The sequence below is a fragment of the Gopherus evgoodei genome, chromosome 2 (assembly GCF_007399415.2).
Source record: "Gopherus evgoodei ecotype Sinaloan lineage chromosome 2, rGopEvg1_v1.p, whole genome shotgun sequence".
In the NCBI taxonomy this organism is placed as follows: Eukaryota; Metazoa; Chordata; order Testudines; family Testudinidae; genus Gopherus; species Gopherus evgoodei.
In genome coordinates, this window is record NC_044323.1 from 91,447,571 (window position 1) to 91,461,587 (window position 14,017).

Below are 14,017 nucleotides of genomic sequence, written 5' to 3' on the forward strand. Positions count from 1 at the left end.
AAGTGATCCTGTAAAGTTCATGCAACTTAATGACTATTTAAGAAAGCGCTTATTAAAATGATACTACTATTGTTTCTGTTTGGAGATTGATTCCACTCACCTTTCCAAGAGCCATCAGCAAGTGGAAATCGATAGACTCCCTGTATCTTAGGATTTGGAGGATGCCATCCAAATATACCTGATCCTTACTGAAGCAGCCTAAAGGAATCAGAGTCATGGTAATGTTTTCAGGCTTTTTCAAAGCAATGCATTTATCAAAAGTAATTGTACACAAAATTATTTTATTTCCTGCAATTTTAGATATTTTTGTCCAAGAACTTGCAAAATTTACCTGACATCTGTTGGCTAGAGGATTAAGCCTATGTGAAAGACACTAAGCAAAGACACTGGCCGTTAGGCAGACTAGCTTGCCGGGAATCTGACAGTGTAAGGCAGGGCACTCAGCAGCTTTAAAACCCCTGGTAACAGAAATTTGCAGCACTATTGTAACAAGCCCTGCCCAGGGCATAAAAAACAAGGGAGGGCAAACTGCAAACCCAAACGTCTTGACAGTGTCTCCTTTAACATCCCTTAAAAATTCCTTTACCAAATTACTTTGAAAGTCCTGGAAAAAAAATACTGTTTTTCATCTCAATCATTGTTTTAAATGAAGGATCCTTGCCACTTCATAATATCCATTTTAGAAAACAAAGAGTTTAATTTTTCCACAACCCTTTGCACAAATCCTATCACCTGCCAACAGAGCTGCACAGGCCCCTTATTTCAAATAAAGCTTTTGGAGAATGAAGATGGAATGTGCTCAAACTACATAGGAAACCAACCTGGCAGGGAAGTATCAGTCCACCCCCTCTTGGCTCGTACACAGTAATCCCACCTAGTGTTGGGGTCCTTGACAAATCTCCCCACATCCTGGAAGAGTTGACTGAAGGACATTTGGCTAGCTTGATAGACAGTGTAGTAGAGAAGGGCAGCCCTCCATAGAAAGGGGTCTTTTCGGAACAGGACACTGTGAATACTCGCTAGGCCTTCCTCGGTAGGGTTGATTGGCTTTAACCCAAGCTTTTTACGTCCGTGCCAATTGCACCAAGGCTGGCTGTTGTTGTTAATACCTCGAAAATAATGAGTTCCTAAAAGGAAAGAAGCAGGGAGCTTAGAACAGTAACAATTTGTGTCTCAAATAATGGTACAATTAGCTACCACATGAGCTAACTAAGTTTAGGGCCCAACTTCAGGATTCTCACCTATTGGGACAATGGGGGACTGGGAAAGGAGGTAACTTTGGCCTTGAGGACAGTGGAGAATGTAATCAATGGTAATTAAACGAGTGGAATAGCACTCATCTAAGTGCCAACAGTGCAGGTGTCCACAAGGTGATTTCAAAAGGTCCTATGGGATTTAAGAGCACAAGTCCCATTGAACATCACTGGAACTCTGTGCTCCTAAATCCCTGCAGGGAGATTTTTCAGAAGTGCATAAGCGACCACCATTTCTCTAGTGCAGACAATGCCTTGCTGTGAATGGGAAGTAGGGAGGACAGAGGAGGGAAGATTCAACATGCACTAGTATTTCTGTCTCCTGGAGGCTGATCATAGAGCATTACTGCAGTTGTAGAGGAGGCTGTTGCCCTGTAACAAGAGAGCAGTTATACCAGTGGTGCAGGGCATTCACAGGCATACAACCTAAAACAGTAACTTGGCCAAAGCCATTGGATTTCATCTGGGTTTAGTCTGCTAAACTGGGGCAGGTTCACCCAAAACCTAGAAAAAGGTTAAACTTTTTACCATCCTGGGCTAAATGTTTGTAACTATTCTGTTACAGAGGTTTTTATATCATGCTCATCAGTGTAGAGTCTGAGTGTCTTCCAGCAGCGCATTAAGCAATATGACTACTACACATATGTTGTAGTGTTTGTTTACTCATTCTCTCCCCAGATAACTCAAAACCAGGGGGGGCTTGCACAGATTTGGGGTTCACTGGCAATATTTCTCACATCTATATCTCTCAAGGTACTAGTTGGGTGTTTTAGTTCTACTGTATACTACAATTATAAATAGTCCTTTCTTATGCTTTATCACATCTACAGTAGCAGGGGCCAGAACTCATTTTGGATTTGTACAACGCCTAGCACATTGTCAGTGTTACTGAAAATAAATAAGAATGCACATATTCTCTCCGGCACGAAGAATTCAAAACATGTGTCCATACCTATTTCATGCCTCAGCATCCCTTCTAGCCAGTGCTCACGTGCAGTGGAAACATTGATAGTCAGAGTTGGGCGGCCATTCACCACTGTCATTGAGGCACGAGAAAGCAGGTCCTCAGTGAGATGAACTACAATCTAAGGAGAAAGAAAGGCTTGAGGCATAAAAGAGTTCTTTTCCCTTCCGGCTTTTTGACGCTTCTATTCTCCCTCTCACTCTCCCAGCATTCTATCTGGACTCAGTTACATGCCTCTCAAGACTCTTCCCAACAAGACACAAATTACTCCCACGCTACGTTTTTGTGTCTCTAGAAAGGTTCTGTTCCCTTGTGCCTGTGTGAAGCCTCAATGACTTCAGTGGGACTTCGCATGAACATAAGGGTTCAGACATGCAAATTAGATGGCAGAATTGAAACCTAACTGTCCTAGAGGGGAACAGTGAATCTGATTGAAAAAAAAGTGTGGTCAAATGCACTAAATTAACAAACTGAGAAAAGAGAAAATAATTCTCTTTTAAGTCATTTATTGGAACCTTGCATATTACTAGTAGCAAGAGATGGTAAATTAAAAAAAACAACAACCTGACAAATAGGTACTTAAATTGACTGTATATATATATATATATATATATATATATATACTCAGTCAATTTAAGTACCTATTTGTCAGGGTTTTTTAAAAATTATATATATAATATATATACACACACACACACACTTAAAAATACACTGAAACTAAGATTTATTTTAAAAAATTAATTTAAAATTGTAAAGGTAACCTACTGAAGTGGGAAGGCTTAGTATACTATCTTGCTGCACTCAGGGGCGGCTCTAGGCATTTTGCCACCCCAAGCACAGCAGGCAGGCTGCCTTCGGCGGCTTGCCTGTGGAGGGTCCACCGGTCCTGCGGCTTCGGTGGCACGCCTGCGGAAGGTCCGCCAAAGCCGCAGAACCAGCGGATCCTCCACAGGCAAGCTGCCGAAAGCAGCCTGCCTGCCACCCTCACGGCAACCGGCAGAGCGCCCCCAGTGGCTTGCCGCCCCAAGCATGCACTTGGCATGCTGAGACCTGGAGCCGCCCCTGCCTGCACTCTGATGCTTAATGGGCCACTTAATACTCACTTAAATCCTATTCTAGTGGATTGATGTGGTGCACAGTCCTTGTGTGGACTCTTTCCACAGGAGTAAATTTCACCGAGTGTGTGTGTGTGTGTAATATTCATTCCTGACATTCAGGTAAGACTAGACATACCAATGAGGTCTATCCGGTAAAAATTCAAAATCCAGCAGAGCTCTCTTGTTGAAACCTAATTCAGCATAAATGTATACAACAGGAATAAGAAATATAGGAAGCAGCAAAAAAAAAAAAAGCTTTGCAATATAAGATGATTGCAAATTAGAGGCGTTTGTAGTGTGATACAGCATTAGAAAAACCCAGCACAGGTTGGGGCAGACATACACATAAGTGACTAAATGGGGATGTGCTACTCTACAAGCCACTGAAGGGATAAGGAAGGAGAGTTGTTATTTCAGGTACACCTCCAACTAATAGAATGGAATTAAGAATGGGAACACCTAATTCAGGTAGCAGGAAAGCTTCCTGAGGAGATCTATTACGCTGTGGAATAATCTCCCAAGAGAAGCAGTTGGAAGCCACACTGTTTAGATCATTTAAAACTAGAATAGACAAACCCATTAGAAAATATAATGTAAGGAGCAAGTCTACATTGACAAGGGATGCGCTACTAGATAACCTTATAGGTCTTTTCTATCTCTAATTTCTGATTTTGTGATTAAAAAGCTTTTCCATTGACCCTGTGTGCATCCTACCTCACCAAGGCAGCCTTCTTTCACCATGTATTTCCTGACATGATTCCAAATGCGACTTTTTGGTAGCAGGCTGCCTCCTGTAGCCTGCTCAAACTTTTCATAGCTTCCATATTTCTGCAATGTCCGTTCCATAATACTGACAGACTGCAAAAGACAAAAGCATAGCAGACATAAGTGCAGTAAGATTCCAGCTGCAGACTAGCAATTGTATTACCTCTGCAGCTATGGGACAAATGGTTGGATTTTTCCCTTTAACTCTTACGGGATGTATTACTGAACTCCTGTAGTTACACATAAGCTAATACCCTCAGTAATCAACTTCTGTCATCCTCAGAGCCACATATGAATGCAAATACATTAGAAAAAGTTGCTGGAACCTGGTTTACTCATATTAGACTTCTATGGACACCACCATGCTCCACACGCCTAGTATTAGCTCAGTAAATGGAAACCAATTCCCTCTACGACTTTGGGAAAAGTCACTTAAACCCAGATACTCAATGGGAGGTAGGCACCTAAATACCTTTGAGGATCTGGGCCCCTTTGTCTCAATGTCCCCATCTGTAAACCAGAGATGAAAATACGTCCTTTCCTACCTCACAGGGATGATCTGAGGGTTAAGGAGTTATCACTTCTCTCATTCAATGTACAAATGTTAAGCATTATTACAATCTGTTTATTTTTTGATAGTTTTTAATTTAGAACTGCTGAATCATGACTGAGCATTCCTGATGATTCCTGATATTTTAACCCCTCTGTACAATGGATGCACATATTTGGAGAGATGCAGGGTGAAGGACTGGGAAATCAGTTCAGTTTTCCCATTTACATATGGAATTATTTTTCTCATAAGCACAAGAAAGGAGGCAAAAAATGTTTGGCACACAAACTGATATTAAGCATATTTACCTGGAAATGCTTGTATTTTTGCTGAAAACAGAACTGAATATAGACAGCACAGTGTTCAGCCCTGTATGATGGGAACTGAGGTTATTGTGGCTGAAGATCTTATAGGAGAGATGGGGATAGCCCACCCCAATTTATTTTCAAATATGCCATTCAGTGCATTCCAAAGACAATAAAATACTTATGATATCCAGAATATGTCAACTTTAGTAGGGATGATTTAGCAGTAGCAAAGCAGGGAAGAGAACTCCTTCAGAGGCAGGATGGCCAAGGAGAATTCAATTTGTTGGGAGAATTTTTACAAGGAGCCCTCAGGAACTCCAGCCAGCCAGTATTGCCAACCACAAATGTTAAAAAATCATGAAATTGACGTAACAATCATGAGATTTTAAAAAATGGTTTCAGTTCTTTTTATTTCCCTGCAGTTTTTTGAGCCTTTAGGGTTCATTTGGGTCACATTTTCAAGCTTTTCTCTATAACTATCAGGGATAGTAATCTCCTTTAAAAAAATAAAATAAGCGGAGATTCTCATATGTTCACAAGACTCCCGGAGCTGGAGCTTTCAGACAAACATGAAATATGAGACTTGCTATAAATATATCAAAGTTGACAATGCTGCACTGGACTGTTTATAGAAAACTAACCATCTAAGATGATGTCACATCATTTCAAATGTATTCCTCCAATATTTCTTGTTGCTCCCTTATTTTGGGCCTGAACCTACTGCCCTCAAATACAGTTAATATGAATGGGATTTCAGGGTCTGCACCATTTTACAGGATTGGGCCTTGAAAGTATCTCTGAGGCTAGGACTAGACTGCAGTCACTGCGTGTGACTGTGGTTTGTGTAGACATACCCCGAGATAGCTTTAATCTAACTCGCTCAGGTCCCAGAGTAGTGAAGCGTAGCAGCGCACACTTCAGCGTGGGCTAGCCCCACAAGCAATTACCCATGGTTCCAACTGACAGGCATGCTGCCACAGCTTCACTGTTCCAGGACCTGGGCTAGCTAGATTAAATCTAGCTCGGGTATGCTGACTCGAGCTGCAATCTTGAAATGTAGACATAGCCTTTGTTTCTTGCAAAAATGAGATTTTAATGTTTTAATTATGAGAACTGCATGTGCAAACTGTGTTGTTGGTTATAAGCCTGCTCCTTCAAGTTAGGAAGAACTCAGCACCTTCCCTTGGGGAGAGGATCACAGCAAGAAGGAACCATACTTTACCAATGTTAGTCACATTGCTAAGCCTTAGTGTACTACTGGAAGGTGCCCAGATGCTACAATGATAAGGGCACTATAAGAACGATATAAAATAGATTAGAACAGGACTGAGCCTTACCACATGAATACTGCAAATATAATACCACTAATAATAATGGGAAACACAAGACTTCTTTTTTAAAATGCTCTGACTCCCAGTATACTGCAACAATAAGGTGATTATGCACACAGTTTGCGACTAGATTATTCTGATATTTGGGGAACTTGGTGGGTAGACTTACTGTCCACAAAATATGATTAATGTAGAAACTTGCACAGCTACAGATAGTCTAGTTTTGTTTTAACTAAAATGGAGCAATGCCAAGCAATCATCATTGGAACACACTATAATGTTATGCATGAGACATTCTTTAAGTATTGTAGCTTTTAGCTGAATGAGAGATTCTCTGAATGCTGAACAAATATTCCACTCCATTTCTGATATTTTCCTATGATCAAGCTTAGAATGCTGCCTCTCACTTACTATAGTATCCAAAGGACCTCCTGTGAGAACTGAAGGCTCTATTTAACTGTGTCGATCAGCAGCATAGTTACTAAACTTAGCTCTATAGAAGCCATTCTCCCTTTTTTGTTTTTATGCATAGGTTCAGGGGCAAAGGATATATCTGTGTATTATGTGTACAGTAATTAGGATGACCTTTCCTCCCTAACAGACATCTGCACCTGATTTATCATATCAAGTTCTTTACTGAACTGCTTTATAAGTGACGTGAATGGAGTGAATAATAATCTGCACAGTATAGAAGTATGTCAGATAAAAAGGAGGTTTTCATTACAGTTGGAGCAACAGGGCCAGATCCTCAGGTACATGCAGCAGTGTCGTGCAGCACTGCCAGCACAATCTGTCCCCAAAGTCAGAGTATCTGGCCTTGGAAGGATTACTCCAATACAAGTAGGATCTTTAGTGCTTGAAAGCCATGTAGAGGCTTTTACACCACCCTCAACTCCCTTCTGCTGCTGGAGCAGAGGAAAGAAAGTGGCCAGAAGGCCCCATACCATATTAATGGCCCATACTAGCTGCCATTTCAGCCCACTGAGGCCATTTGCAGCTGGCACACATTAGAGCCCTCAGCTGTTCTAACTTACGCTGGATAACCAGCCCTGCTCAGGGTAGTTCCAGGATCAGGGGAGTGCAAAGGTCACCACTTCTCTCCCCTTCAGACAAAGACCCCTGGACCTGGCCAATAACCAGCAATAGAACACATGGAGTTTTCTCCTGTTCCCCCTAAAGCCAATAGGATTTTTGTCATTGATTTCAGTGGGAACTGGATCAGGTCCTATTACCAACAAACACAGCAGTAGTTCATATATTTTAACTTTTAAAAAGATTTTCTTGTGAAACCTGAGGTGATTATATATGTGTGTGAGAGAATAGATACAGCATAAAGTCATGCACACGTCTCAGGTTTATGATGGCATCACAAACCGCTTTACTTCGGCTCTTGTGGTTACTGTGATGTTGTTCGACCCCTGGAATGTGTATGTACAGCTGTACAGTTCGGTGTTCAACAGAGGGTGAAGCTTCTGTTTTGAAATGATGGTATGGAAAATAAATCCTATAGATAGGAAAAACACAAAGCTATGGAAACACTGCATTGAAAAACAATCAAATTTTATAAAATATTTATAAAATACAGACGCTGGATCCTCAGCTGTAGTAAACTGCAGTAACTCTGACATCAAGGGAGTTACACCAGTTGGCACCAAGTGAGGATAATTTTGAACATTCAATAGATGTTTAGTTAGTGCTGTTGTTTTCACTTGTATGTTCATTGGCTTATTTAATAGGTGTAGGTCTGAGTAAGGAGAACTATGACTGGATGTGTGTACCATAAGCCTGATCCAAAACCTACTGAAGTCAATGGGAATCTTTCCAGTGATTTCTGTGGGGTTTGGATCAGGCCTACATAAATGCACAGCTGTGAGTGGGTCTAACGCAGGGGCTCTCAAACAGGGGGTCGGGACCCCTCAGGGGGTCACGAAGTTATTACATGGGGGTTCACAAGCTGTCAGCCTCCATCCCAAACCCCGCTTTGCCTCCAGCATTTACAATGGAGTTAAATATATAAAAAAGTGTTTTTAATTTATAAGGAGGGTTTACACTCAGAGACTTGCTATGTGAAAGGGGTCACCAGTACAAAAGTTTGAGAGCCACTGGTCTAATGGATAAGTGAAGTTTAAAGGAATTGTCCTACATTAATAACAGGGTTATTTCTCTTGCAACAGGACAGGTTAATTTGCCTAATTTAAGAATGACCTCAGACAGATTATGCACTAGTTTGTTTTTAAGGGAGGAATAGGAGTTCCTTAAAGTGCTTGCTTCTCACAGACCAAATCTTTATTATTAGTGCCTATTCTTCCTTGTGCAGAAGGGCAAGCACAAGGTCTGTACATCAATGAAGCAGGGTGACCACCTTTCCAGAAGGCAAAAATGGGACACAAGCAGGAGCCCCCTACTTCTGCTCCACCTCTTCCCCTCAAGGCCCTGCCCCCTGGCCAGCCCAGAAACTGGAGTCAGGCCATGGTAAGAGCTGCCCAGAGAGTCCAGGCCATTGTGCGGAGCCTCAGACCCTCCACCAGCCGTGGGTGCAGGGGAACAGGGTGCCTAAGAGCAGCCCCTAGCCCATGTCCCCTGCTGCTCCCCCTCAGGATGTGCTGCCCAGGGCAGGTGGAGGATCCAGGGCTCCATCTGGGGGTGCGGGCTCTGGGGTTGGGTTGGGGATGAGGGCTTGGGGTGCAGGAGGGGGCTCTGGGCTGGGGCTGTAGGGTTTGGAGTGTGGGAAGGGGCTCCGGACTGAGGCAGGGGGTTGGGGTGTGGGAGGGGATGTGGGGTGCGGGCAGCGCTGACCTCAGACGGCTCCCAGGAAGCACCGACATGTCCCTTTGGCTCATATGTAGAAGGGTAGCTGGGGGCTCTGTGCATTGTCCTCACCCACAGGTGCCAATCCCACAGCTCCCATGGACCATGGTTCCTGGCCAACGGGAGCCTGTGGAGTTGGCGCTCGCAGGGCTGCCCAGAGGGGGGGCAAATGGGGCAATTTTCCCCAGGCTCCGCAGGAGCCCCCACGAGAATATAATATTATATAGTTTTGCAACTTTTTTTATGGAAGGGGCCTCCGAAATTGCTTTGCCCCAGGCCCCTGAATCCTCTGGGCGGCCCTGGGCGCTCAGGCCGGGGGGCAGCATGCAGAACTCCCATGGACACCTAGGAGCCAGAGGGACATGCCGCCACTTCCAGGGAGCCGCACAGAGCTGGGCAGAGAGCCTGCCTGCCCCACAGGCACAGCAGCCAACTGGACTTTTAGCGGCCGGGTCAGCTCTGCTGACTGGAGCCGCCAGGATCCCTTTTGGACTAGGTTTTCTGGTCGAAAATTGGACACCTGGCCACCCTACTGGCACCACCCCGTGCCTCCATCTGGTGTGGAGCAGCGCCACAGAGAATTTGGGACAAATGCTGTCCCAGAGTCATTCAGCCCAGGACTAGAACTTGAACTCTGCACTTCAGGACTGTCCTACCCAATTGGGGAGGGGTGGTCACCCTACAATGAAGTCCTATTTAAGCAACAATTGGTAGGTATACACAGCCCTTGTGCCAGTTGAGCACTATGTGTTTACACTTCCTCTTTCATGTGAGGCCCAGTCTTTGTACAATGCTAATTTCAGTTACAATTGCTGGCTGTTAGCAACTCTCAGGATCAGGGGAGAAAAGCAATAAATAAATCTAATACTCCTGAGAGCATTCTGTGCCAAAATGTTAAAAATTCTGTGCCAAAAATTAAAAATTCTGCACACAATATTTTAAAATTCAGCAAATTTTGTCAAATAAATGTGGAGGCACAAGGACCAGGCCTGCCCAAGACACACCCCAGGACCCTGCCCCTCCATACCAGGTGCACTAAGTGTGGGCAGGCAGGCTCAGCAAGGGAGGATCCAAGTGTGGAGGGGCTTAGTGTGGAGGGATCAGGTGTGGGTTGAGAGAGTTCTGTGAGGTGCAATCAGGGTGTGGGCAGCTCAGTGGGGGATCTGGGTGCGAGGGGATCTGGATACACAGGGGCTTGTTAGGGGGTTCTGGGTGAAATGGTAATGGGACTCTGCAGGGGGGTCCAGGTGAAGATGGTTGGGACTCAGCGGGGGGTGAGGGGTCTGGGTGTGGGGTGGATAGAGCTTGGCAGAGGGGTCTGGGTGAGGGGAGCTCAGTGAGGTGGTCCAGATGCTGGGGGAGTGGGGCTCAGTGGGGTGGGGATCCAGGTGTAGCTGGTTGGGGCTTGGTGGGGAGATCTGGGTGCAAGTAGCTTGTCGAGGTGGTCCAGGTGCAAGGGGGGTGAGGCTCAGTGGGAGGGTTTGGGTATGAGGGGGTCTGGATGCACAGAGGTTGGGTGGATGGGGGAGCAGTTTCCTGTACAGTGATCCCTCTCCTTGAAACTATGGAGCAATGGATGCAGGAAGCATGGGAGCGGGGGAGTTTGCAGAGCATCCTACAGCCAGGGGAGAAATCTGAGGGTGTGTCTGACACAGCCTTGGATGCTTTATGGGGAAGAGGAAGTCTTGTCGTCCCCAGCACAGCTGGACCTAGCAGCTGAGTCTGGTGCAGGGTAGGAGCCACCAGTTGAGTCTTTCCCAGTCTCATCCCCTACCCCACTGTGATTTCTCTCTCTGCCGTCTGCCCCAGGCACCCAAAACATACTGCTGGGGAGGGTGGTGTGACTGCTCTTGTGGCTTTCCTTTGCTTCCCCATGAGAGAGTCATTTTTCTGTGGGGAAGCAAAGAAATATGTGGGGCACATAGATTCTGCACATGCGCAGTGGTGCAGAATTCTCCCAGGACTTATCTAAGCAACATTTAGTTCTTAGTTAATAACCCAGTTTGTTTATTAGTCAAAGAACCTGTGTGCTTTTTCCAAGTTTTTTTTTTTTTAAGGCTGAATTGTTAACTTGTTCTAGCCATCTTCTGATATTCATTTTAAATTGATGCTTTCCTGTTACTGTGCAGATTCTGATGTGTGCTCTCATGCTTGTATACATCACTTATAAGAAAAATAAGTTTCCTGCTTAGTTACAGGAGTGCAGTTTACTTTCACTGAATAACCTGAATAATTCAGTACAACAGTTCTTCATTTTCTCTTATAGCTTACCAGATCTTTTAAGATATTCAGGTTACCTATTAGTTGCTATCTGGTTTCACTGAACAATACATTTAATTTCATTTAAACAGAATGTCTCCTTTAATATTTTATCCTTTGGCACAGACGTTTCTTCACTGCTTTTTAAACAAGGAAATTCAATGAAGGCTGTTAGGTAAGCACCTGAAATGCTAAGATTGGGCACTTTGAGGCTCTGAGGCTCAAATCCCTTTGAACGTGCAACAGAGATCTGCATTCACAATGAAACTTAATTGACCAATAGTCTCTTATTCTGATTCCTAGCCCTCCTTTCTTCTCTCTTTCTTACCCCAATGTCTATTCAATTCCACCTCTCAAAAATGAGTAATGGATAGCTTTTACTAAAATGCATTAAGATGCTGAAAATAAGAATTTAAATGAAATTTAACAGGCAGTTCTGGTAGGTGAAATTACTGCACTAATTGATCAGTGAAGGCCCAACTCTCCACCCTTACTCACACTGAATGAACTCCTTGCAGTTTATAGAACTACTCAGCATAAGGGTAGCAGAATCTGTCCCTGTGGGTACTATCCAGTTCTCATAAATGCCAATGAGAGCTTCTCAAATGAGAGCTAGATCAGGCCCTAAAACTTTGTCACAACTATGTTAAACTTCATAATTTCACCACAACAGTAATACATTAATGATATAATAATCACATAATATGTTTACAGAATGAACAATAGGGAGTGTTCCAGGCGAGGATCCTGCCACACCTTGAGTGGGTTGTTGGTCATGAGGCCAAAGGCAGAGCAATGCAACTCCCCAAGAAGCCGTAATATGTCTAAAGTTACTCTGTGCAATTATTTATTACGACTTTGCCTTTAAAAAGCTCTTAAATAATTTGATCAAAATTGTAATAAATCCTTGTGAAAAAAAGTTTCATCTTTTCAATTCTGTAAACAGAAAAAAATGTTAAAATCATTACTTTAATAGTCAAGTCAAAGAGCTTCACACACGTTGCTAAAATTGGCCTCTCTACACTCTTGGGGGGACTCAGGGAGATACTAATTATCCCTATTTACTAGCTGGGAACTGACGCACAGATAGGTCAAGGCTAACATTTCAGAAGTGGCTGCTGGTTTGGGGAGCTGCAGTTTTTGGAAGCCCAACTTAAGATACCTCAGGCCTGACACTCAGAAAGTACTAAACACTCACAACTCTCACTGACCTCACTTGTAGTTGTGGGTGCCCTGCACTTCCAAGCCCTGTCAGTCTCAAGACGAGCACACCAAGAATGGAGGCAGACAAATTAGTCGCCACTTTGAAAATTTGGTGGAAAATGACTAGCTCAAAGTCACACAGCAAGTCAGTAACAGAGTCAGGAATGAAATCCAGGAATCCTGACTCCTGTCCCCAACTTTGATCACTCAACTTATCTTAAATAAAAATAAAAACTTTACAAAATCTTTATTTTACATGTTTTAAGTGGCTTCCTACTCCCCAGACTTTCTCCAAGTCCTTTTCATTCTGCTTTTTCCACCCTAGCCACCACTCTAGGACTTTCTTTTCATTTAATTTTTACTAGATGCTGAGTCGGAAGCAGCATGTGGCATCATAGACTCATAGACTCTAGGACTGGAATCATCTCTGTTGCTGGGGTGTGAAAGTGGGAGTAGAAGGCAGGCCTACTCTGATGCTACAAGCTGCTGAGAGATGTGTGTGAAACCAGCAGTGGTTTCAACATACTGTTTCTGTCAGAACCAAGTATCTCATCAGGGCTTCAGAGAGATGCTTAAAACATGAAGGGCAGCCCACACTAGTCCCAGTTCAACTTTTTTAAAAAATTAAATGAAAAAACAGCTCTTACTGGTGGGGACTAAGCCTTGTTAAGAAACAGAGATAAATGAGGGAGAGCTGGAAGGAATCTTGAGAGCAAAGTTGGGCAAGAGGAGTGGCAAACATGATGAGAATAAGAATGAATCTCTAAAGCTAGGGGAGGGATGATATATGAAAAGAGCACAATAAATTAGAGTGATGACAAAGGACAAAGGGATTGAGAAGAGATTTGAGGATGTGGATGAAAATATATGTAATGCCTGGGGCTGAGTAAGTTTGTTCCAACATGAAAGCTCACAGATAAAGGAAAATGAAGAGGTTTAGTAAATGCAATTACAGGTAATCTTTAGTAGATAATCCTGCATTTTGACATTGTTTGTTTATAGAGGAATGTTGATACTACCTGTGATGCAGTTTAGCAAATAAAAGCAGCTCTTACATGTGGTAATATCCCAGAAGAATGCTCTGCCATTTAACTAAGCAGAATGAAATATTTTCTACTACTACTTCATTATAAATAGCAGTGAGGAAATTTCTTTAGAACATGGAACACAAATGAAGCTCTTAGTGACAGGAACTCCCATCACTAATGCTAGGTATGGGAGTCTCTGTAAACCAGAGGATGGAGCAGTGGCCTGAGTCAGGAGACTTGGGTTCTATAGCTTGTTGTGTGACCTTGGGCAAGTCACTGAACTCCTCTGTACTTCTATCCCCTATCTGGAAGTGGGGCCTGTGATACTTACTAACCATTGTAAAGTGCTTTGAGACATGTGGATCAAAAGCACTATGTAAATACTAGGTTCTCATTCCTGTGAAGATGTGGACAAAATCTTTTGAGGATCAGGAGATGCACCCTTCTTAGC

General features: G+C 43.4%; 1 protein-coding gene across 1 annotated transcript in view; it reads right to left on the reverse strand.

The window, feature by feature from the left end:
- KIAA0895 (KIAA0895 ortholog) overlaps nt 1–14,017 on the reverse strand; it is a 58,505-nt gene that overhangs the window by 14,734 nt on the left and 29,754 nt on the right. Inside the window, 4 exon segments of the mRNA XM_030551357.1 lie at nt 101–198; nt 822–1,127; nt 2,206–2,338; nt 4,029–4,172. Coding sequence (XP_030407217.1) covers nt 101–198; nt 822–1,127; nt 2,206–2,338; nt 4,029–4,172 — 681 coding nt within the window.